This window comes from Meles meles, chromosome 18, assembly GCF_922984935.1.
Source record: "Meles meles chromosome 18, mMelMel3.1 paternal haplotype, whole genome shotgun sequence".
NCBI lineage: Eukaryota > Metazoa > Chordata > Mammalia > Carnivora > Mustelidae > Meles > Meles meles.
The window spans coordinates 27,354,064-27,379,698 of NC_060083.1; the positions used below are offsets into that span (position 1 = coordinate 27,354,064).

Sequence of the window (25,635 nt, forward strand, 5' to 3'; positions counted from 1 at the left end):
TCTATTCACACCATCTTTCTAAGTGATTGCCTTTTCATGATTATGCTTTTTAATGTTTTATTTTATTTTTTCATCATGATGAGTTTACTCTTTAATCCCCATTCCCCTATTTATGCCATCCCCCTCAACCAACTCCCCTGTGGTAACATCAGTTTGTTCTCTATGGTTAAGAGTCTGTTGGGGGGCCTGACTGGCTCAGTTGGTAGAGCATGCAACTCTTTTCAATTAAAAAATACCTCCAAATTTAAAATATATATTTAAAACATAGAGTCTGGTTCCTGGCTTATGTCTCTGATTTTTTTTTCCTTTGCTCATTTGCTTTTTAAAATCGAGCATGTAAGTGAGATCATATAGTATTTGTCTTTCTCTGACTTATTTTGCTCAGCATTATACTCCCTAGCTCCATCCATGTTGTTGTAAATGGCAAGATTTTTTTATGTCTGAATAATATTCCATTGTGTGTGTGTGTGTGTGTGTGTGTGTGTCCACATCTTCTTTATCCATTCCTCTGTCAATGGACACTCAGACTGCTTCCATACTTTGGCTATTGTAAGGGTTTTTTTTTTTTTAAAGATTTTATTTATTTGACAGACCGAGATCACAAGTAGGCAGAGAGGCAGGTGGTGGGGGGACGGGATGTAGGCTCCCTTCTGAGCAGAGAGCCCCATGCGCGGCTTGATACCAGGACCCTGGGATCATGGCCTAAGCTGAAGGCAGAGGCCATAACCCACTGAGCCACCCAGGCACCCCAATACTTTGGCTATTGTATATAATGCTGCTATACACAGGTGCATGTATCCCCTTGAGTTAGTGTTTTTGTATTTGGGGGGTCAATACCCAGTAGTGTATTCCTGGATCATAGGGTAGTTCTATTTTTAATTTTTTGAGGAACCTCTATACAGGTTTCCACAATGACTGCACCAATTTGCATTTCTACCAAAAGTGCAGGCGGGTTCCTTTTTCTCCACATCCTCCCCAACACTTCATTTCTGTGTTTTCTATTTTAGGCATTCTGACAGGTATAAGGTAGTATCTCACTGTAGTTGTGATTTGCATTTCCCTGATGATGAGTGATGTTGAGCATCTTTTCATGTGTCTGTTGGCCACATGATCATGCTTTTAGATATGTCACCACTGACATAGGGATTGGATTCTGAAGTCAACTCATAAAGAGAAGAAAAACTCATGAAGTAGAATTATTCTTGGAAATTCCTTAAATCGCCTACAAAGTCTGGTAGTTGTGGTTTCATACATGTTGATTTTATACATGATTGTGGCCATATTTATGTGCTGAACTGCCAACACTTCGTTTCCTAATAAGCTCTAAGTCAATTCTTTTCATCCCATGTTGAGATAAGCTGTTTTTATGAAGCAAAGGGTGAAGTACTTGGGGCTTTCACTTAGGGACCGTGTTTCATGAAAAATACTTATTCTTCAAGAGTGGACACAAATGGAACAGCAAGATTCTCCCACTATGAGAGGGAATCAGGAGTTGAATCCATCTGAGAATATAAGAGATTTACATTCCCCATCCTGTGCTTACTCCACACTTTTCTTGAATGTAAAGGAATTACGCACACTATTTAAAGTATTTCTATATTAAATGCTTTTTAGATCGTATTCCATTGTACCATTTATATTTTGACAGCTCCTAAATTTATTTCTCCACACTTGACGTTTTCCCTTGGGACTCAGACTTATAGAACCAACTGCCTCCTTGGACTTCTCCATATAACATCAGCTAGGCATCTTCACATGTCCAAAACATAGCAATTGATTCCTCACCACCACCATCACCACTCCCGTGCCTCATCCTCACCAAAAAGCTGTTCTTCCATAATGGTTCCTAGCTCAGTAAATGGCATACGATCTACCCAGAGTTTTAAGCAAAAAAGCTAGGAGCGGTCTGTGTGATTCCTGCCTTTCCCTCACCTCCACTTAAAATCAATCTGGTGCATTTAGCTCTACCTCCAAATATTATCCCAAATCTATCTATTCATTTCCATCAGCACAGCGACCCACCCTAATCCAAGCCAACATCATCATTTCTACTTTAGCTTCCCTCTTTCCGCTCTTAGCCTTTCTACGATTCATTCTCCAAATAGCCAGAGTAAACTTATAAAACATTCATTCACTCATTCAGTCACCAAATACTTACGGAAGAGTGCACAGAAACTGAGAATACAGCAGTTAAGCAAATTAGATCCCTGTGCTCATAAACTTTCATTCTAGAATGCGGAGAGGCGATGCCTAAGTGAATAATTTTTTACAGTACAAATACAGTGAAGAAAATAAGTTATATGGTGATATGCTAAATCATGTTGTTCCCTCAGTACAAAAAAAAAAATTAATACCTTCATAGTGAGCTTAGATTAAAATCCAAATTCCTTACCATGAACTTGCTATTAGGTCCTATGCGATCTGATTTCTATTTGCCCCTTCAACCTTATCTGTACCACACTTCCTCATTAGAACTTGGCTCCGGTCACCTTGGCCTTCTTTCTATTTCCTCACTGTTCCAAACCTTTCCCCCTCTTATGTGTTTCCTCTTTGTGGAATGCCATTTCCCAGATCTGGGAAAGGCTGCCTTCTCTTAGCGCAAATATCACTTCTCCAGAATGAACCTGACTAATCAGCCTCAAAGTGGATCCCCATCCCTTTCTCTATCTATAACACCGTTATGTTTCAAAGCACTTTCCAATTTCAGAAATGATCTTGCTTATTTAACAGTATCTTTGTCTCGACTAAAATGTTGTTTCCTCAGGCGAGGACTATTAAGGTGTTGTTCACCGCAGTACTAGTCTGGAATAGTACCGGGCATAAGAGGATATTGATAATATTTTTTGAAAGAATAAATAACAACACGGTAAAACCATCCGGTTTTTCACAGCCGCCAGACTCCGCCCCCCAGAACCACTTCCGCCCAAGGCCCGGCCCCCGACCTTCTGGGAGGGGGGGGAGGAAGTCCTCTGCGCAGGCGCCGTGGGACCGCGGTGCTTTCTGGGTAAAAATGGATGCTCATGATCTCTTTCGCCGGCTTGGCGTGGGGGCCAAATTCGACGTGAAACGTTTCTCTGCGGACGCCGCGCGATTCCAGGTACTGTACGTAGGAAGTCAGAAGCCAGAGTAACTGCGAGGCGCAGGAGCCAGAGAATGACCGGCTGCTGGGAGAGCCGGCACTGGGAGACCGTGGCGTAGTCGTGGGACTTGTTCCTCTGCGGTTAGGCTCGTGCGCAGAACACCTGGTCCTGTCCAGCCTTTGGAGTGAACTCTTACCCTTGTTTTGTAGACTTTGGTGGGCCTAGCACAAAAATTCTTCTCCATCGCCGCTTTTTAGTTTATTCAAAGCACAGTTAGAATCCTTTCGAAAAGTAGCTTTTTCTCCGAAACAGGTAGGAAGGAATCTCGAAAACAGAATGAACCCAAAATGAAGAGAACAGATTCTTTCACTCTAGTGTACCCAGGTTGGCTTGGCATATGCATATACCTTTAGTGGTCATGGGTCTTTTTATTCCTGTAACCTCATGACATGTTAAGTAACCAGTGAGAAGAGCGACTTAGAAATGGGGACTCTTAACATAAGAAAACAGTGGGTGAATGATAAATCGGGAGAAGTTAGTTGGGGCCCAGTTATGGAAAAATCTTCAGTATCAGCCCCGATATTGAGCAACAAGTCTGTTTCTCCTTTCTCTGGCAGTAGGTGTAGTTGTTAAGAGTCTGAACTCTGGAGCCGGATTATTTGGGTCCAAATACTGGGTCTGTCAAGTTACAACTTTGGAGACCTTAGACAAGTTATTTGACCTTCTAATGCCTTGATTTTTTTCATCTGTAATATCCCTTATTTTTTTTAACTTTTTTTTTTTTGTAATTTTTTTTCAGTGTTCCAAGATTCACTGTTTATGCAGCACACCCAATGCTCCATGCAATGCTAACCCACCACCAGGCTCAGCCAACCCCCCCGCCCCAAAATCCTCAGTTTGTTTCTCAGAGTACACAGTCTCTCATGGTTCCTCTCCCCCTCTGATTTCCCCCAACTCACTTCTCTCCTTCTCCCAATGTCCTCCGTGTAATATCGCTATTTACCCCTTAGCACTGTTGAAGGACGAAGTAATTTAATATATATAAGCAAGCTTAGAAGTCTGCCTGACAGCATGTAGGTGTTATGCCAATAAGCATATAGAGGGTAATTGCTTTCATGATTATTACTACTTTGAAAAGGTCAGAAAAGTTGTCATCTTGTATTTCATTTACTCAAACACACTTGGCAGCTCAACAAATACTTGGTGAAAGGGTTTAAAAAAAGGTGGGGAGTTATTAGATCCATGCCCCTACTGCCGGTACTGCTTGGGTGAAAGCAATGTCAGTCTGTCAGTAGATTGCATTTTAAATTTTTTGGGTTTTAGGTAGGAAAAAGGAAACATGACTTTGATTCTTCAGAGATTCTGCAGGGACTGGACTGCTTTGGAAACAAGAAGTCTGTCTCAGGTGAGTGTGGATTATCAAGAACTCATCAGGAGCTTCAAGATGAAGAGAAAAAAGAAGAGAGTCTAACTGAAAAGAAGAGGGAACAGAACAAGAAAAAGAGGAAAATGATGTTATCAGGTTTGTTCTTGGGTTTTTTTTTCCTTTTTCTTTTTCAATTACAAAAATAATACAGGCTTAAGGTTACAAATCAGACAGTATTCTGTCATTCATTAGTTAATGGCATTCAGATTGTTTCTAGATATTCACCATTACAAATATAGCTACAATAAAGATAATTGTGTATATATCCTTTTATACAGATCCCCTTATTTCTGTAATTAGCATTCCCAAAGTGGAATCACTGGCCGAAAGGGTATGCACGCTTCTGTCTTTGAACAGATAATGAAAAATGACTTCCCACGCCTGTCAATGCTGGATAGTACTGGTCTTAAATTCTCTGTCAACCTAATGAATGAAACTAATTTTTGTTTATATTTTCTTGATAACTGGTGAGGTTGAGCATGTTTTCATATGCTTTAGTGGGTACTTACATCTCAGCATTTGTGAATTGTCTAAGCTTTACCTATTTTTCACAGGGTTTTTTTTTTTTCTGGGTTTTATCTATTAAGTTTCCATTTACCATTTTCAGTAAAGTAAATACTTACACCTGGTTTTTAAGTTATAAAGTGGTGAAAAGCAAGTTCTCTTCCTACTGCTTCTAGTCCCCTTTTTCTCCAGAGGCTACTGCTGTTAATCATTTTCTTAAATATTTTTAGAAAGATATCTCTTCACTGTATTTATACCTCCCTTAAAAAACCTGAACAATAGTATACTATATGTGTTGTTCTATTCTGAACCTTCCCTCCTCCTCCACTACAAACACACACACACACACACATCTTGGAGATTGTTTGGAATCAGTAGGCAGTGCCCTGCCTTTTTCATCTTAACGCAAAATATATCCCATTATACATTCCATAATTGATTTAATAAGTTCCTTTGTGATGGACATTTAGTTTGTTTCCTCACTTTTGCTATTACAGTGTTGCCGTAAATGCCATTCCATTTATCTTTGTGTGTATGAGGGGTATATCTGATAAATTCTTAGAAATGGAATTTCAGAGTTAACCAATAAGTTTATTTTAAGTTTAGGTATTTTAGAACTGTCCCTCAGGAACATTGTATCAGTAGGAAGTCCAGTGCTTTGTTCATTGAATCATAGTGTAGTATACCATTACACATTATAGGAAAGTTCTGTAATTGACTTGACAAGTCCATGTGTTATGAACATTCACTTCAGTTCCACACTTTTGCTGTTACAGTGTTACACATTTTACTTCCCTGACTTTGACAAAGACTTCCACCAAGATTAGGAAAAACAAAACAAAACAAAAACCTGCCACAAACTCGGGAAAAGGATTCAACTGTTGGGCAACCAGAAACATACAGATATGTACTACAATGTAGCACATATGTGGCATAGAACAGAGTAATGTGGCATACCATGTTTTGATTGGTCAACTTTTCTCCCTAACGTGATCTATAGAATCAATGCAAATCAAACTCAATTAAAATTCCAGAGGCTTTCAGAGTAGAAATTGACAAAGGATTTTTTTTTTTTAAGTTAAGACATATACCTACCATATAATCCACATATTCCATAAGAATGTACCTAAGAGAAAGGAAAACCTGTGTCCTCACAAAGACTTCTACACAGGTGTTCATAGCAGCTTTATTCTCAGTAGCAAAAACTGGAAATGACCCAAATGTCCTTCAGTAGATGAAGGGTAAACAATGTATATATCCATACAGTAGAATACTACCTTTAAATTAAAGTTAACGATTGATACATGGTCCAACATGGATGAATCTCAAAATAGTTATTCTGAGTGAAAGAAGCCAAACTTAGTTTAGTACATACTACATGATTCCATTTACATAAAATTCCAGAAAAAGCAAATTGATCTACAGTGACAAAAAGTGGATAGGTGGTTGCTTAAGGATGGAGAAGTGCATTACAAGGGGCTACAAGGAGATTTTGGGTGGTAATGAAAATAAACTTGAATGTAGTGATGATATAATAGATATATACATACGTCAAAATTCCTCAAGTTGTATGCCTTAAATAAATGCAGTATATTGTATATCAGGGGTACCTCAGTGAAGTGAAAGAAAATTTAAAAGAAATACCAGAAGTGGTCTTGCTTATTGCCCTTCTTAGAATTTTTAAGGTTATTCTTACATATTTACTTTGCCGCTTGAACTTTACGTATTTATTTTTTAAGATTTTATTTTATCCATTTTAGAGAAAGAGGAAAAAAGAAAAGTGTGATTGGGGAGGGGCAAAGGGAGAGGGAGAAAGAACCTGAAGCAGACTCCATACTGAGTGCAGAGCCTAACTTGGGTTTCAGTCCCACAAGCATGATATCATGATCTGAGCTAAGACCAAGAGTTGGATGTGCTCATCTGACTGAACCACCCAGGCGCCCCCTCCACGTGTACTTTTCAAGTCAGCTAGTCTGGTTTCCAAAACAATCTTGCCATGACTTTTCATTGAACTGATTTTATAGCTTAGTGAGAATTGCTATCTTTGTATTAGTGACTAGTCCTTAAGTACTGTGCTGTGTTTATCACTACTATAAGTGAAATCTATTCTTTCATCGTATTTATTTTATAACTGGTTGAGTATAGAAAAGCCAACAGCCGTATTGAAATCTCTTAAGTATTTTCAATTTAATCTGTTACTGTTTTCAAGTATACAGTCATCTACATATCACACAGCTGAAATAAGGGATGAAAAGAAAAGAATGAGCTTCAAAGCTTTGATTTTACCAACAGGGAACTTGCCTCTCCTTTTTCAATTGTTATTCCTCCCATTATTTTCTTTTCTGTGTTGTATTAGTTAGTACTTTACTTTTGTTTAGTGTGATGCTATGGCCTGTTTGCTACTCTCAAGAATGTTGCACTTAAAAATCTTTTAATTTTTTAATATATATTTTAGAAACTACTTCTCAAGAAGAGGGTTCTACTATACAGTGGATATCATCTGTGGAAGCAAAGATTGAAGATAAAAAAATTAAAAGAGAAAAGAAGCTAACTTCAGGAAAGTTGGAGAATCTTAGAAAAGAAAAGGTTAGAAAAATGTCTTAGCCCCAGTTGCTTTTCTGACCTACTGAATTTTTCCTTATCCTTGGGTTATTCTCTTGGTAAAAGTGAATATAGTTTTGTGAAGATAGAAGATTAATTATATTAGTTTAGATACCACTTTAATGAAAAATTAGGTATTTGCGCTGTGGCTAAAAATTTTAAAGTTTAAAAAAATTTTTTCCTTAAAGATTATCTATTTATTTGAGAGAGTGAGAGAGAGTAGGGGCAGAGAGAGAGGGAGAAGCAGACTCCCCTGCTTAGCAGGGAGCCCAGTGTGGGGCTTGATCCTAGGACCAGGATCATGACCTGAGCCGAAGGCAGATGCTTAACCAACTGAGGCACCCCTAAAGTTTAAAGTTCTTGAAAGTATCTTAAAACTTGAACAGGTCAAAAGAGGGGTGTGTGTGTGTGTGTGTGTGTGTGTGTGTGTGTGTGTGTACACAATTCTCATATACTATATATAGTGTGAATTTTTGACCTGTCCAAATTCCAAGATTGATGATTTACTTAGAATGAAATTTTTAAAATAATCATATCCCCTTTGATAAACATAAAATTTGCCTCTTTTCTCCTCTTTGTTAAGCTCACTGGTTCATTTATTTATTTTTTTAAGCGATTTTATTTATTTGACAGAGAGAGAGCACAGGCAGCGGGAGCAGCAGCACAGAGAGAGGGAGAAGCAGGCTCCCTGCTGAGCAGGTTGCTTATTGGTTTAGAAAGATTTCCTCTGACAGGGATCTGAGAGTTAGAATTCTTTTTTTTTTTTCTTTTAAGATTTTATTTATTTATTTGAGAGAGCGAGAGCACAAGCCAGGTGGAGGGGGAAAGGGAGAAACAGACTTCTTATTGATCAAGGAGCCTGACTCTGGGCTCCATCCCAGGACCCAGAGATCATGACCTAAGCCAAAGGCAGATGCTTAATAGACTGAGCCACCCAGGTGCCCCAAGACTTAAAATTCTTAAGAAATCTATGTTATACCTGGGGGGAGTAGAATACAGAAGAAATAACAAACACATCATTGTCATGTCTGCTGCACACCTCCTGTGTTGCAGATGGAAAGTATTGTTCAGCTCACTTCAGTAACCCTGAATCCAGAATTTGGCTGTCACTCACACAGAATGGGAAAACAAACCAAATCAGCAGCACTTGACTCTGCTTTTGGCCCTCAATTTTAATAAACAGAGTATAGAGTAAATCATCAAAGTTTTGGCACTTGTGTGCCAAGTGTCATATAAAGAAAAAACCAGATGGGTTCAGTGTCTGCCTTGTAGAAACTTATATAAAATTCTAAGTTATGATTATCATCGTGGCACATTAATATGAATAACCATTACTCGTGTCATTGACACATTAATACAAGAAAGTGTATAGATAGGTTTTATTGTTATGAAGGTCTTCTATGAAAGGGCATGAAGTGTATCTAATATCTGTACCTTTTAGGGCTTGGAATTTAACCAGAAAGTTTCATGTTATTAAAGTTTATCCTAGAAACTGTTACTTTTACCTTATAACATCTGACAATGTATATGACCATATCTATGGTGACCTCTTTATCTCACTTTTCAGATAAACTTCTTCCGGAATAAACATAAAATTCACGTCCAAGGAACTGATCTTCCTGACCCAATTGCTACCTTTCAGCAACTTGACCAAGAATATAAAATCAATTCTCGACTGCTTCAGAACATTCTGGATGCAGGCTTCCAGATGCCTACACCAATCCAAATGCAAGCCATTCCAGTTATGCTGCATGTGAGTATGAAGATCTAGAATTCCTCTAACATTCCTTCCTCTGTGTTAGCTCGTTCTCTTCCCTGTTTATGAAGTCTTCGTTTTTACCTTATCTCTCCCTATTGAAACCTTCCTTTGCTTTTAAGGTCCATCTCAAATGCCTGGGGCCCTGTATCACCACAATTAGATGTAATCTTTTTCTTTTACTAACATTCTTTTCTCTACTACCAGTTCTCCAAGGTATTTAGTGTGTTCTTTTTTTTGTTTGTAACATTTATCTTACACTTTATACTACTGTGTAGTTAGACTAGTTGTGTTTACCTTTTACATTTTACTAGCGTGTAAACCCTCTGAGGATAGGGACTATGTTCTGTTTATTCATCCATGAGTTAGCTTATTATTCCTAGGAACTATTTCAGAAATACAGAATTTTTGTACGTAGCCTGACTTCCCTCCCCCCCAATACTTTTTGTAATTGAAGTATGCCTTATATACAGTGAAATGCATAGATTGTAAGTTCACAGTTCAGTGAATTTCAACAGTGCATACCCTATTTAACCATCCCCCCAAAGGAGACATGTTACATTTCTGTCACCCCAGAAAATTCTGTTGTGCCCTTTCCATTCAGTCCTCACCTCACCCCTGCCCAGAGGGAATTGCTGGTCTGATTTCTATTGCCATGCATTAGTTTTGCCTTTTCTATAGAATTTCATGTAAGTGGTATCATCCATTATTTATTTTTTAATTTGTGGTTTCTCTCACGCCATGTATTGTTTTTGAGATTCTTACATTTATAGTAGTTTGTCAGTGAGTAATATTCTCTTGTTTGAAAATACCACAGTTTATCTACTGCTGATAGAGTCATGGGTTAACTTAGAGTTTTGGAAATTAAATTTTTCTGAGGTTTTTCTTGTCCTGACTTTTTGTCCCATGTAGCCAAAGGATAGGAGTTACCTCTTCATCCATACTAGTCCTTTTTGTTTTCTTTGGGAACTGAAGTAAGAATATCTTTTTTTTAAGATTTTATTTATTTATTTGACAGAGAGAGAGAGATCACAAGTAGGCAGAGAGGTACACAGAGAGAGGAGGGAAAGCAGGCTCCTCAGTGGGCAGAAAGCCCAATGCAGGGCTTGATCCCAGGACCCTGAGATCACGACCTGAGCTGAAGGCAGAAGCTTAACCCACTGAGCCACACAGGTGTCCTGTAAGAATACCTTTGAATGATGTTGTTGCCTCACATATAGTAAATTTGCTTTTAATTTTCATCTAAGATTGTTTCTGTTACAACTTCAGCTTAAAACTCTCAAAATCATTGTGATATTTTGAAAGACTGTCACCTGTAAATTATTGTCACTCAAGTTATTGCCACTTTTTATTTTTTTTAGCCATTCTGTTACTTATTAAAATCATCCCTAGGGATTGAGCAGTACAGATATCAGGGGGGAAAGTTGGTTTTATAATTCTGCTTTGATAAGGGAGTTTGGTGGGAGAGAATAATGGAAATAGTCGAGGTTTTGAATTATCTTTGGATTTTAATTACCCATATTCTTTACCCAAGTCAAATGATGTTTGGTGGCAGCAGTCAGAAACTCCTTTGAGGGGCACCTGGGTGGCTCAGTGGGTTGGGCCTCTGCCTTTGGCTCAGGTCATGATCTCAGGATCTTGGGATCCAGCTCTCTGCTCAGCAGGGAGCCTGCTTTCCCCTCTCTCTCTTTGCCTGCCTCTCTGCCTACTTGTGATCTCTATCAAATAAATAAAATCTTTAAAAAAAGAAAAAGAAAAACTCCTTTGGGGCACTGGTGGCAGGGATGGATGATATTAGAAAAGCAAATACGGGAAAAGTTAGGAAGCAATGAGAATATGAAAGATTACATTCATTATGATTATTTTGTTATTTCTGTGTCTGGTTGTTTTACTTGACCAGGCTCTGAGAAGTTTATGTACTTACCTTATACTTAATATACCTTGTTTTTAGGGTCGAGAGCTTCTGGCTTCTACTTACCTTATACTTAATATACCTTGTTTTTAGGGTCGAGAACTTCTGGCTTCTGCTCCTACTGGATCTGGCAAGACTTTGGCTTTTAGCATTCCCATTTTGATGCATCTAAAACAACCCACAAATAAAGGCTTCAGAGCTCTGATTATATCACCAACACGAGAACTTGCCAACCAGGTATGACATGTAGCTTCGAAAGAGGATGTATTTGATGTTTGCTTTAGTCATTTCTTATTTGAGGGTAGTAAAAGCGTCTCAAAAAGAGTAAGGCCCATGTATTTTGGCCTAGGCAAATATTCTGTACTGTATCTTACTCTGTTCTGTAACTTACTGCATGTGGGCAAGTTTTTTGAAATCATTTTAGAGTTTTCTAAAACAGTGATTTAAACATTAACAATGTTTCTTTGGCAAATGCTCTAAGATCTTTTAAGTTGAGGCTACTGAGGCTCCTGGAATATATAGTCCCTCTCTAAAACATAACCTTATCTCAGTTTTTGAGAAAGAAGAACTACACAGTGACCTGCTCCATGCTTCCAACGTGCTTAATAGAAAATACATGCCAGGCCTGAGATAGTTTTCTAATAGCACTGTATTCCAAAAACAGTATGTAACAGATTGCAAAATGCTGAGATTCCAGGTTAATGCACATGGTATTATAGGTTTAATTTCAGTTATTCATGGGTTGGTAATAGGTTTAATAATGTAAATAAGATTATACATCTTTTCTAAGTATCTTAGCAGCTAATATTTTTGTCATTTGCCATTTTAGATTCACAGAGAGTTAGTAAAAATCTCAGAGGGAACAGGATTCAGGATACACATGATCCACAAAGCAGCAGTGGCAGCCAAGAAATTTGGACCTAAATCATCTAAGAAGTTTGGTAAGGGATTCATGCTTAACATACAGAGCATGTAAGGGATTTGCAAATTACAAATATCATTAACTGACACCTGGGGGTTGTTAAAAGTGTAGTCATACACACAACTAATTTGGTTTTTAGAGAAACTGAAACAGATCTGTCCATTCCTGCTCGGTTCTTATTTAAATATATACCAGTGATTCTCATCCAGAGGCAGTTTTGCCCCCACCTCACCTACCACCCCAGGGACATTTAGCAATATCTGGAGATACTTGAAGTTAGCAAAACTGCGGTGCTACTAGCCTGTAGGCTAGTAGGTAGATAGGTAGGTAGGTAGGTAGGAAGAAGTAACAGCATCCCACAGTGCGCAAGACAGTTGGCTGCAGCAAAATGTTATCTGGACCAAAATGGCGGTACTGCTAAGGCTGAGAAACCCTGCTTTATACTGTTGATTTTTAATCTGCCATGGAAATACTCTGCAGATAAGAATGACTTACATCCCTACCCTTATATCAGTTAGGAAATCAGCTTTTACCTCTCTTTCATTTTGAGTTTCTGAGTAAAATTTCATTTAAAGAAAGGATTTCCCCCTCCCCCCAAAAACTAAATATTTGAAAATAACACTTGTATTATAGTCTTCTTGCCTCTTAGAAGTTGAGAAGGCAGATCAAACATAATAAAAAGAGAATAAGCATATAGTAGTTTGTGCTATAGATGGATTAAAAAATATGTACATATATTAGCTTACAAATAAGAAAGAACTTTTGTGGGGTTGGTCTAGGAAAATAGCAAGTATATGACCTGCCCCTCCTCTCCCTTCTTCAGGTTCTTCACTGATACTCAGGAACCTTAATTCCCTTGTTTAAGAGAAATGAATCTTGCTTTTGCAACGTGTACCATTTGTTTTTCCTATAGATATTCTTGTGACTACTCCAAATCGACTAATTTATTTATTAAAGCAAGATCCTCCAGGAATAGATTTAACAAGGTACAGATAATATTTTAATCTCTTCTTTGTGTATTTTCATTTAGTTGATTCTGTTTTGTCCTTGACTGCTTGTATTATGGCCCATTGGAGCTTGCTATCTGCCAGCTTTCAGTCAGTGTTGGTGCTAGAATAATGGTTTTCATTAAATTCATAGGAATGTTAATTACTATCTGGTCTGGAAGAAAGTTACAGATTCTGATAAGTGGTTAGTACAGAATTCCCCTAGATGTTTTCACTTCTTCAACAATGGTGATGGAGTTTATAAGGTTTATGTGAAGCTCTTTTGTTGCTAATGGAACCTCATCTCTTTGAGGCTAAAGGAATAGAACGTTGCTTTATGTTTATCTTATTTTTACCTTTTCCTGCTGATTTTTCTTTTACCTTTTTCTGATACAATGTGTGGATCTCAGAAGTAGCATAATGGTTTGACTACTTCATGTGTCCCCACAGTTCAGTGAAGTGTCTTGGGTCTTCCAGTTCAGTGCCCACAAGTTGTTATGTTATTTTTCAGTGTAGAGTGGCTGGTAGTAGATGAATCGGACAAACTGTTTGAAGATGGCAAAACCGGGTTCAGAGACCAGCTGGCTTCCATTTTCCTGGCCTGCACATCCCATAAGGTCAGAAGAGCTATGTTCAGTGCAACTTTTGCATACGATGTTGAGCAGTGGTGCAAACTCAACCTGGACAATGTCATTACAGTATCCATTGGAGCAAGGTAATTGTTCTTCTCTGTTACCCCATTTTTTTTTAATACAGGTCTTTTTTTTAAGACTCAAGGAGATAGGTTGTTTTGGCCTTAGGTTAATAACAGGGAAAGTTTTACTGAAAGACATGTATTCTTTAAAGTCAAGATTGAGTAAGGATTTTCCATTTTATTTCTTTTTATTTTTAGAGAGGGAGAGAGAGAGAAAGGTGAGGGGGAAGGGCAGAGAGAGAGGGTGAATCTTAAGTAGGCTCCATGCCCACAGCCTTAGGATCTTAACAACCTTGAGATCATGACTTGAGCTGAAATTAAGCGTTGGACACTTAACTGACTGAGCCACCCAGGCACCCCAAGGATTTTCTATTTTAGAATAATCCAAAGGGAGATTTCTCAAATTGTCATATTAGTATTTCTGTCATTATGTTTTCAGTTGATTTTTCCCATCTATCCACAAAGTGTGACATGAACTCTATAGCCACCCAGAGGATTTATTTTCTTTGATGGCTTAATTAAGTAGGACCATAGAGGAGGAAGCTTATGTTACTGAGCCAGTTGATGTATAATCCTTTTTAAAAATTTTGGGGGAAGCATTTTAAATATAATATAAATATTATATAAATATATATATAAATATATTATATATATTTATATATAAATATAAATATAATTTTAAATATTAAATGAACGTGCACTAGTAGAACAGTGTATTAGGTATTATAATATAGCCATGTGATAGAATAGTATGAGACCCATGAAATGATAAGTATGAAGACTATAGCTATATGGAAAAGTGTTTGTGGGCACCTGTGTGACTCAGTCACTTAAGTGTCTTCCTTTGTCTCAGGTCATGATCCCAGGGTCCTGGAATTGAGCCCCGCATGGAGCTCCCTACTCAGCGGGGAACCTGCTTCTGCCTCTCCCTCTGTGCTCCCTCTCTCTTTACTTGTCTCTCTCAAATAAATAATTTCTTTTTAAAAAGTGCTTGAAATACTATATTAAATTAAAAAGAAGCCAAATGGAACAATAAAAAATACTTTAAACTTAAAACTTCTGTTTATAAAAGGAAAGAACAAATACACCATAAATATAAAGGCAGAAGACAGAAGGGAAAAAAATATTTATGGTACAGTGTAATGTACTACAACAACTTTTCTTTTTTTTTTTTAAGGATTTTGTTTATTTGAGACACCACAAACGGGAGGAGGATCAGAGGAAGAGGGAGAAGCAGACGCCCTGCTGAGTAGGGAGCCTGACATGGGGCTCAAGCCCAGTACCCTGATATCATGACCTGAGCTGAAGGCAGACGCTTAACCTACTGAGCCACCCAGGCGCCCCTGTACTACAGCATCTTATTAGTGTTTATAAAACCTCTTAAGGCTCACTCCCAACTGTAAGAAAAACTCAGACCCGTAATAGCCTTAAAAATGTTCTCATTTTTTTACCCAGTAATTTTATTTTTAGAAACTTTTTGTAAGTAAATAATCAAATACACAAAAATGTATGATTTAGACTACAACAAAATGTCACAATTTATTCTAAAATGGTAGAATTATGGACTATTTGTTTTACTATTTACATTTTTCCATATTTTTCAAATTTTCTTTAGATAACATTTTTATAATTAGAATAAAACATTTAAAAATAACTCTGGGTGGCACCTGGGTGGCTTAGTCAGTTGGGCATCTGATTCTTGGTTTCAGGTTGGGTCGTGGTCTCAGGGTTGTGGGGTCAAGCCCTGAGTCAGGCTCCATGCAGAGACTGCTTGTCCCTTTCCCTTTGTTCCTCCCCTGCGTGTGCATGCACGTTCTCTCTCAAACAAATCTTTTTAAAAACAAGTAAAAAAATAAAAATAACTTTGGGGTGTCTGCCTGGCTCAGTCACAGCATGTGACTCTTGATCTCAGGGTGATACGTTTAAGCCCCATGTTGGGTGTAGAGATTACTTAAATGAATTCAACTTTAAAATAAATAAGTAACTTTGTCTTCATATTGAAGTATAAATGATTAAGTGCTTATATAGACAATGGAAAACTTGGTTCTGTTGAGGTTATGTGTAAATTTTTTCATTTATTTAGAATTTGGGAAGAAAAGCAAAAATTGGCCCTTGCAATCTACAAAGTATATTTTCTTTTCAGGAATGCTGCAGTAGAGACTGTAGAACAAGAGCTTCTCTTTGTTGGTTCTGAGACTGGGAAACTTCTGGCCATGAGAGAACTTGTTAAAAAGGTATATTTGGGCTATCTTCTTGAATTTTGATGAAGTCCATTAAATCTTATATGACTGGTAGGAGGCTGAGCACTATTCCTGTATCATATTTAGTAATCTAGAAGTAAATTCTTGAAAACATTGAGTCATCTGTTGTCCTAAGTGGAGAGACTCACCACTTAGATTATGGTAAGTTTTCTGTTCCAGCTCAGGGTAAGCTAGGAAAAAAACCTACCTGATGCCCTAAAATCCTCCTTTTTCCACATCTCCATCTGTATTGGTTCCCTCATCTCCCCCAATCCCTCTGCTGGTTTCTTCTAGAACTCTAGGAGCAGTGTAGAATAATTAGGACACCGAGTATGGTTTTCTGTTTTTTATCCCTTAAGTAAATATTGAGTAGAAGCCATAATCAAAAGTTAACTGTGAGGGGTTAGGGCAGGGAAAAATAAAGAAATCTTAAGCCCTGCCCCTAGAATTTAGACTTTTTTAGGGGATAATAGAAATAGACTTGCGTTAACATAGTTTGCAGTAAAGTGCCATAAGAGGCTGTAGAGTATTTCTCTTAAGCACCCACGTAGCATAGGTTGATCGGCTGGGGAAAGCCTTCTGGAGAAGATACTATTAATCTGGGCCTTGGAAGGATCTGTGGGAAGTTGATGGAGGAGCAGGCTGGAATATTCTAAGCAGTAGTGGGAAACACAGTGGGTTTAGAGACTCATGAGGTTACCTATCTAAGGCAAAGAGTTTATGGTGAGAATTAAAGAAGATCAGGTTGGACAGGAAAGTTGGGGTCACGTTAAGAGAAACCACTGGACATTTGAAGAATTTTAAGGAAAATTACTTAAACAGTGATAGATAAAATGTAATGGCAAGAGACTGAAAGTAAAGAAACCAGTCAGTAGGTTGTTAAATTAGGCTGGTTAGAGATGAAGAGGAAATAAATGAGAGAAATGAGGGTGACAGCCTCAATGGTAGAATGTTAAGAATAGTTGGAGGATGAAAGGATGTAGTCACCAGGTACTTGTTTGCAAGTACCTGGTGACTACAGAAGTGGTTAAGAGCTTGAACTTTGGAGCCAGACAACCTGAGTTGGAATTCTAGCTTCAGGCAAATTAACCTCACAGCTTCCTCATCTGTAAAATGGAAATAATATCTCTCTCATAGAATTTTTTAGTATTAATGATTAATACAGACATAGTACTTAGAATAGCGCTTGGCACACAATGTCATGTACATTTGTTTCATTAATATTCTTAAAGGTATCATTTGGCACTAGGAAATTTTAAGGCTTTTCGCATGGATACTCACATGGAGATTATACATCAGGGATTTCTATCTAGCCTTAGGAGGTCTGTGAACCCTCTGAAGTTGTGTGTTAGATTTTGTGTGAATGAATGGTTGCCTATTAGGAGCTTCACAGCTGTATTAGATTTCAAAAGGGGAGCTTGTGAACCAAGATAAAAAGGTTAAACCCTAATAGAGCAGTTGAAAATAGAGAAAGCCGGTTTGAGGAAGAGGTGGGGTTTGATGATAGGAATGTAAAAATCATCTGCTTGGAGAGGGTAGTTGATAGCTGAGATTATATTTAACATACATACATAAGATAATGACTATATTGAGAGAACGGAGAACCAAAGACTAAGCTTTGGAGGAATACCCACACTTAGGATAAACAGTGAATTAATAAAAGTTACTGCATTTTAGCAGAATATAAAAATCCCTGAGGCATAGAAGCCAAGAGATGATTGTTCTAGGGACTGAGCATCTGTCATTATAGAAAGGTAAAGGATTAATTAGACATGGTTGTTGGAATTAGCAAGGTGGAAATTAGAGTCAGTTGTGTAGAGAATGGATGGTGAAGAAGGTGGAGGCAGATGTAGACCACTGAGAAATTTGACAATAAAAGGTACACTAAATTGAATTGGGTTCTTTTATGAACTAAAATCATATGAAATACTGTGATTGTATTTTTGATTATGGGTTATATGTGCTGATTTTTGCCTTTTTTCTTGTAGGGTTTCAATCCACCTGTTCTTGTTTTTGTTCAGTCCATTGAAAGGGCTAAAGAACTTTTTCATGAGCTCATATATGAAGGTATTAATGTAGATGTTATTCATGCAGACAGAACACAGCAACAGGTAAAGTCAAGTGTATATTTTCAAAATGATAAAGAACTATTAAACTTTAAAATATTGTTATGGGATTTATGAAGTACTTGTTTTCTGTTCCCAGAGTAGTACTAAAATATTTAACATGTGTTTTATTAACCAGAGAGATAACACAGTCCACAGCTTCCGAGCTGGAAAAATCTGGGTTCTTATTTGTACAGCCTTGCTGGCCCGCGGGATTGATTTTAAAGGTGTGAACTTGGTGATCAACTATGATTTCCCAACCAGCTCAGTGGAATACATCCACAGGATAGGTGAGTTGTCTCTCCTGCTGCTTACCCTTCTGCCTCACTGACACCCCGGCACTACTGGTCTGTCTTGCACTTACTCCTGAAACATGCTCATCTTGTAGTGCTCATTTTAGTGAAAAGCCAGTAACTTATATGTGAATCTTGACGTTCCGTTTCCCCAGAAAAGTGTTTTTTATGGTCTGGGTTTTTTTTAGGTCGAACTGGAAGAGCGGGGCATAAAGGAAAAGCTGTTACATTTTTCACTGAAGATGATAAACCATTATTAAGAAGGTAAATTAGGGGGCACCTGGGTGGCTCAGTCATTAAGCGGCTGCCTTCGGCTCAGGTCATGATCCCAGGTTCCTGAGATCGAGTCCCACACAGGCTCCCTGTTCAGCAGGAAGCCTGCTTCCTCTCTCACATCCCCGGCTAGTGTTCCTCTCTCACTGTCTCTCTTTCTCACTCTCTCTCTCTAAGGAATAAAATCTTTAAACAAAAAAAAAAGTAAATTAGGAAAAATAACTTAGTATTAAGATGGCAAGACCACTTCATTTCTTGTATGCACACACAGTTAAAATGGACAAGCCCGAATACTGTTATAGCACTAGTCAACCAGTTTTAGCTGTGACGAAAGGAAGAATCAGAGGGCTTTGTTTTTGCCCTTTCATTACTAGAATTTGGAAGTATTCATAATGGAATGTTCATTATTAAATTTCAGACTTACAGGATTCTCCCAATAGCCATTGGTTAATATTACTCTCAATGTAATAGTGAAGTTCTTGGATTGGTGAATAAAGTTAACCCGAGTCTCTTCAGCCCAGTCAAAATTATCCCTTACCGTGGTGCATCCTTCTCTTTACTCTTCTGGGCAGATGGAGTTTTATATTTAGTCCTAGGAAATCTGTTTCAGTAGCACACTCCCCATATTATTCAGTTGTAGCTCTTTGAAGCCTGGGTAACACATGCACTTTTAGAATCTTGGGTCTTAATTTAGCCCAGCATCATAGATCTTAAAATAAAAGCTGAGTTTCCTACATTTTGGCTGCCTACAACAATTTTAGACTGGTGATAATTGATAGTACTTTGCATTTCTAACAAATGAAATTGAGTTATGGTCAAAGGCTGTTTGTACTTTGATGTGTTTATCAGTTTTGGCAAAGACTTTGATTTGTGCCTTCTAAACCTTGGCTTTGTCATCAGCCTGGGGTGTCCTTTCAGCAGACTTTTACATGTTCATGTGTAGGGGACTCTATTCCAAAAGCCTAGATTCACTTTCATCTCCTCAGTAACTCCAAGCATGTGAATCTGATGACCTCCATGTCAACATAACCATGCCTCTCAAGGTTTTTCCATCCGGGCAAGGGGATAAAGTTAGTTTTTCATTAGTGAAGGGTTTTTGAGTGGATTGAATAAGTCACTGCACGTAAAAAGCCTAAAACAGTGCCAGGTGCATAGTAAGCACTATCATCTAATAATTTCTGGTCAGTGTCCTCATCCAAGATTGGGTTAGCTTTTCAGGGCTTGGTAAATGTTGAGCAGAAATAGCTGTTAGGTAAATTACCCATCAGCAGGCACAACAATTTCAGTCTAGCAGACATCCTCTCAGCAATCCAGTGTTCTTACATCTGGTGATCATTTATAGCAGAACACTGTACAGGATTACTTTCTTTTTTTTTTTTTTCTTTAAAGATTTTATTTATTTATTTGACAGAGAGATGACAAGTAGGCAGAGAGGCAGGCAGAGAGAGAGGAGGAAGCAGGCTCCTCGCTGAGCAGAGAGCCCGATGTGGGGCTCAATCCCGGAGCCCCGGGATCATGACCTGAGCCGAAGGGAGAGGCTTTAACCCACTGAGCCACCCAGGCGCCCCAGTACTGGATTACTTTCTCATGTGTGTAGTTTTCATTCCTCTCGAATTTTACACAGGGTTTAAATACGTAAACATCAATTTGATCAGATACAAATTTATGTTTATGGGTTCCTTTTCCAGTGTTGCCAATGTTATACAGCAGGCCGGATGTCCTGTGCCAGAATACATAAAAGGTTTCCAAAAACTACTAAGGTACAGTCTTTAATTTACTTAGATCTCCCCCTCTCTTTCTCTCCCTTTCCCCCGACATATGCTTTCTTGCTTTCACACTCTTACAATTACAGTTCTAGCAATACTACTACTTTTAGAAATTCTAAGATAAAAATTTTCCTTTTTAAATACCTGTGAATATATCTTCCTTGTCAGTTTTTTCATTCTTGAAATGTTAAGTGTTCAGATTTTTTTAAAAAATCACTCATTATAAGTGAAATAAGCTTGGAATTTATTTTAGTTCATAGAACTGACAAAGAGCAGTTAATTGCCCCAAATCGAACCTTAATGCTGGCACAGGAGATAAGTGTGATACCGGACATATTTTCATCATAATTAATACCTTTTTAAAAAATTGATCAAATTTTTAATCCCTTGGGGTTATCTCTAAATGCTATTGAGTAATCAACATTTTAAAGTGCTTATAGTGTCACCTAATTTTGTGATCAACAATCAAAACTAGTTTTAGCTTACACTCTTTTCAGGTAAGTTCTACTGAATTTCATTCTTTTCTCTTTTTATAACTTTCAGCAAACAAAAGAAAAAGATGATTAAGAAGCCATTGGAAAGGGAGAGCATTAGTACAACTCCAAAATATTTCTTAGAAAAGGCTAAGAATAAACGGTAAGTATATACGAGAAAAGTGTTGACTCTGTCATATTTCTCCTTAGGATGAGTTTTTTGAGGTAGAATTGATAGGTTCAGTCAGTTATAGAATATAATAAAAGTAATATATTTTAGGTTGCTTGTGATTTGGGAACTTGTAATGATCTGGTTTTTTTCCATCTTTGAAAGAATGATTTCAGTTCACTTTGAATTAATATTGCACTCTCCACCAGCTCTACACAGCCTACATCAGAACATACTGCTGAGGTGGTGAGGGTTCTTGACTCACATTGATGGAATCTTCCCTCAAGGTCCCCATTCTAGGCAGGATTTCAGTGTAGTCTTAGGCTTATCCTGAAGCATATTGTAACACCTCTAGAAAGTATAACTTGAGTAAATTTGTAGTTGTTTAGCTGAGTTTTAGGAGGATGTTAAAGCATTGATTTTTTTTTTTCTTTTTAGCATACACACAGGACTGTCTTTTAATAGAGATAATCAAGACCATGCTAACCTGTACTGCTCTTTACACTATTTAAGGAAAATAACACTCTTCAAATTCTACCAGTACCAGTTTGTGTATAATATATATAAAATGTAGGCATTTATCAAGTACCTTTTCTCCTGCCAGGTGCTTTGGTATGTGAATGAATCTAAAATGAGACCCCTTTAGAGTCAGGGAAAGGAGATTAGTAAACATTAAAAAAAATTAGAGAATAGGGGCACCTGGGTGGCTCAGTGGGTTAAGCTGCTGCCTTTGGCTCAGGTCATGATCCCAGGGTCCTGGGATCGAGCCCCACATTGGGCTCTCTGCTCAGCAGGGAGCCTGCTTCCTCCTCTCTCTCTGCCTGCCTCTCTGCCTACTTGTGATCTCTGTCTGTCAAATAAATAAAATCTTTAAAAAAAAAAAATTAGAGAATAATTTTTAAATAAAATATAAGTTTGGAGATGACAAATATTCTGAATTGGTATAGTTACAAAAAGCTTCAAGGAGCTAGAACGATCTTTAAGTACAGGTAAAATTTAGGCATATGGAGGGGACACAGTGAAGAAAGTCATGAAAACTGGCATGCATTTTCCTTCTAAGTGGAACAAGAGTCTTATTTGACATTTTGTATTGACTATGAGAAGTAATGTTTAGTTCAAGGATATAGAGTGTACACAGTGTCCCAAAGTTTAAGTGCAGTTTTTAGCTTTAATAACTTGGGAAGAATAAATGCAACAGGCTTAAAAAATATCATTTGAAAGCTTCAAAATTTTAATTGTGTCTATACATACTCATTTTTGTTCTTAGTATTAAGAACATTCTTTATTTGAATTTTTTTTGTGGCAACGGTTTTTGGCTGACACTTCAATCAGTGGATTGGTAAGAGATGGTCACCCTGCTTGACCACCTTGGTCATCTGATCTTTCTCATTAGACTTTTTCTTGTGGCTGTATCAGAACTGTTGTGTATTCATCAGAACCGTATTCTGTGTGTGATCTTAAAGCTAGAATTGGAAGTGTAATCTCCAGGCACTGACCAGCAGCTGATGAAAGTTTTAACAAAAAATCAGAAATCTTCTATTGTATTAAGATGGGGCTATGTTGAATTTTAATAAGAAACAACAATATTTTAAAGAATTATACTTTGGATGTTGATTTTTATAAGTTTGTAGTATTTACACTTGAGGTGTTAAAACTTAGCTGCCCTTAGACTTTGAGGACACTTGATATAAATCTTGTCACTTCAGCCCCCCACTTAAAATGCTGTGGTCATCTCCATTGTTTCACATTTAAAAAGCCAGCCTTCTCGGGGCACATGGGTGGCTCAGTGGGTTAAGGCCTCTGCCTTCGGCTCAGGTTGTGATCCCAGGGTCCTGGGATTAAGCCCCACATTGGCCTCTCTGCTCAGCAGGGCGCCTTCTTCCTTCTCCCTCTCTGCCTGCCTGTGATCTCTGTCTGTCAAATAAAAAAAAAAGCCAGCCTTCTCTGTAGAGCACGTAAACAACGCTTGATCCAACTCCAGCTTACCTTTTTACTCTAGAAGGTCCTTTAATGATCCCACCCATACCTTGCTGAGAACTCTGATATCCATATGTCCAGGCCCAGCTTTCCATATAAACCTGAATCCTGTTGCCTGGTGGACCTCACATCAGTCACTTCAAACTCAGCTTGGTAGAATGGAGGGGAAAAATTGGATTTGGAGTCAGAAGGATTGGCTCTCATACCACCTTTTCCTGTGTGACTTTGGACAGGTCATTTCCCCGTGTATAATAGAAATAAGTACGTAAATCATGCCAACTCCGCTACCTCAAGGTTGGTTGAGGATTAAATAAGTTAGTATACATCCAGGAACTTTGCCTTACTAAATTGTAGAATGCAAACATTGGTTATTTTCTCCCAACATTCTTCCTTTTCCTCCGTTAACTTAATTAATGGCATTCACTGAACTCTAAAATCATAACATTAGGGCTCATATCTCACATTTATTATCAGTGTGTGATGATCAGCAAGTTATTCAACCATTCTGCCTCATTTTCCTCATCTGTCAAATGAGGGTAATGTTAGAATCTTCTTCCCAAGTTAGGAAGATTATCTGAGCTGATACATACGAAGCACTTATAACAGTATAACAGCATCTAGCACTTAATCAGTGTGAGCTCTTACTATTAATAATGTCAGAGTCAGACTCCATCTTTTATACCAGGTTGTAGTGTAGTTTACGGCGATGTTTCTGTCTCACTTAGGTGATTGTGGTGTCCTAAAGGGCAGAAACCATGTCTAATGCATCCTCGTGTTCCCAGTGCCTCATATACTTGATTAGACAGGTTTCAGGAAATGTTTTTTAAACTGGCAGAGCTTTAGAAAGTACATATATCTAGAATTTTGGATTCAACTTTCTTTAATTTTCTTGTCACAGGATAAAGGTCCCTGGTCAGAACAGCAAGAAGAAAGTAGCTCTTGAAGACAAAAGTTAAAAGCAGACTTTTTAAAAGACTGTATCAGAAATGGAACTTCATGACCCCAGCATGAATGTTGTTTTCATGAAATACTTCAAATCCTGTAATCACCTGTAACATTTGAATCAACTACAAGAAAGTGGGACTGCTGAAAAATTATCCTAAACTATCAATGCATCATGTCAGATTTCAATTTATAGGTGACTTTTAAATGATGACACAATGGAAATAACATTCATTCACATTTCTGTGGTGTGAATGCGGAGAGATACTTCTTATAGAAGAACAAAAACTTATGCTAAAATTAACAACAGCCAAATGTGGTGAGCTCTGAAGGATTTTTCCCTTCAGTGTGAAGGAAGGTGTGATGTATGCTGTGGGGAGGCATCTGGAACCAAATTTTAAAATAAAATCTTGAGATTAAATGCCCCTTTTCAACACCACCCTCTCTCTTTTTTTTTTTTTTTTTTTAAGATTTTATTTATTTATTTGACAGAGAGAGAGATCACAAGTAGGCAGAGAGGCAGGCAGAGAGAGAGGGGGAAGCAGGCTCCCTGCAGAGCAGAGAGCCCGATGTGGGGCTCGATCCCAGAACCCTGAGATCATGACCTGAGCCGAAGGCAGCGGCTTAATCCACTGAGCCACCCAGGCGCCCCATCTCTTTTTTTTTTTTTTTTTTTTTTTTTGAATGGACAAGAAGCAGCACAGGCTGTCTACCAAGAGGATACCTATTGCTTTCTTTATTTTACTATTTCTTAATTTGTTGATGGCCTTTTGTGGTATGAGTCACAACAAAGAGCCTCTTCTGTGGCTGGTTACTCAAGTTCCCTAGGTTTTAAATTCTTTGGTCTATTAAATATCCTTATACTTCATCGGTAAAAGAGCTCATCTCATACCCTACCTGTCCTAATGTTGCAGCTACAAGATTATGGTCAGCCTTTCCCTTTCTTACTTCCATTTTCCATCATTTAATCATGCTCTTTCCTGTCTCTTTCCATTCAAGATGACTTTGCTCAAAAACCGATAAACACTTTATCCTGATAAGAGAGAATGTTCCTGTTACTTGATACACCTGAGGCTGCATTCTCTTACAGCTTGTCTTTCCTGAGGCTTTATGGCCCTGCATCCATTTAGTAAACAGGTCTCTGCCAAAGGTAGAGTTAGGCTTACAGGGGCACCTGGGTGGCTCAGTGGGTTAAAGCCTCTGCCTTGGGCTCAGGTCATGATCTCAGGGTCCTGAGATCGAGCCCCACATGGGGCTCTCTGCTCAGCAGGGAGCCTGCTTCCTCCTCTCTCTCTGCCTGCCTCTCTGCCTGCTTGTGATCTCTGTCTGTCGAGTGAATGAATAAAATCTTAAAAAAAAAAAAAAGTTACGCTTACACAGTGATGGAGACTATTCACTGTTAGCAGATTTTTCTTAGTTGCTAGTTTTTATACACTTGGAATAAAAAATTGACTTCAGGGACACCAGGGTGGCTCAGTTAAGTGGCTGCCTTCAGCTCGGGTCATGATCCCAGTAT

The 25,635-nt window shown here is 38.1% G+C and overlaps 1 protein-coding gene across 1 annotated transcript; it reads left to right on the forward strand.

The window, feature by feature from the left end:
• Positions 1-2,995: 2,995 nt before the first annotated feature.
• Positions 2,996-24,569, forward strand: DDX52 (DExD-box helicase 52). Its single transcript, XM_045986632.1, has 15 exons — positions 2,996-3,097; positions 4,404-4,602; positions 7,466-7,596; positions 9,179-9,364; positions 11,373-11,516; positions 12,109-12,220; positions 13,115-13,187; positions 13,699-13,902; positions 16,025-16,115; positions 18,110-18,232; positions 18,366-18,516; positions 18,708-18,783; positions 20,481-20,552; positions 21,102-21,194; positions 24,076-24,569. The coding sequence occupies exons 1-15, from the start codon at positions 3,011-3,013 to the stop codon at positions 24,131-24,133; spliced, it is 1,800 nt and encodes a 599-aa protein (XP_045842588.1). The 5' UTR covers positions 2,996-3,010; the 3' UTR covers positions 24,134-24,569.
• The last annotated feature ends 1,066 nt before the right edge of the window (positions 24,570-25,635 follow it).

Coding starts and splice junctions, on each gene's coding strand:
- DDX52 (XM_045986632.1), top strand. CDS start 3,011: ATGGATGCTCATGATCTCTTTCGCCGGCTTGGCGTGGGGGCCAAATTC. Junction 9,365..11,372: donor CCATTCCAGTTATGCTGCAT/GTGAGTATGAAG, acceptor CCTTGTTTTTAG/GGTCGAGAACTTCTGGCTTC. Junction 21,195..24,075: donor GAAAAGGCTAAGAATAAACG/GTAAGTATATAC, acceptor TTCTTGTCACAG/GATAAAGGTCCCTGGTCAGA.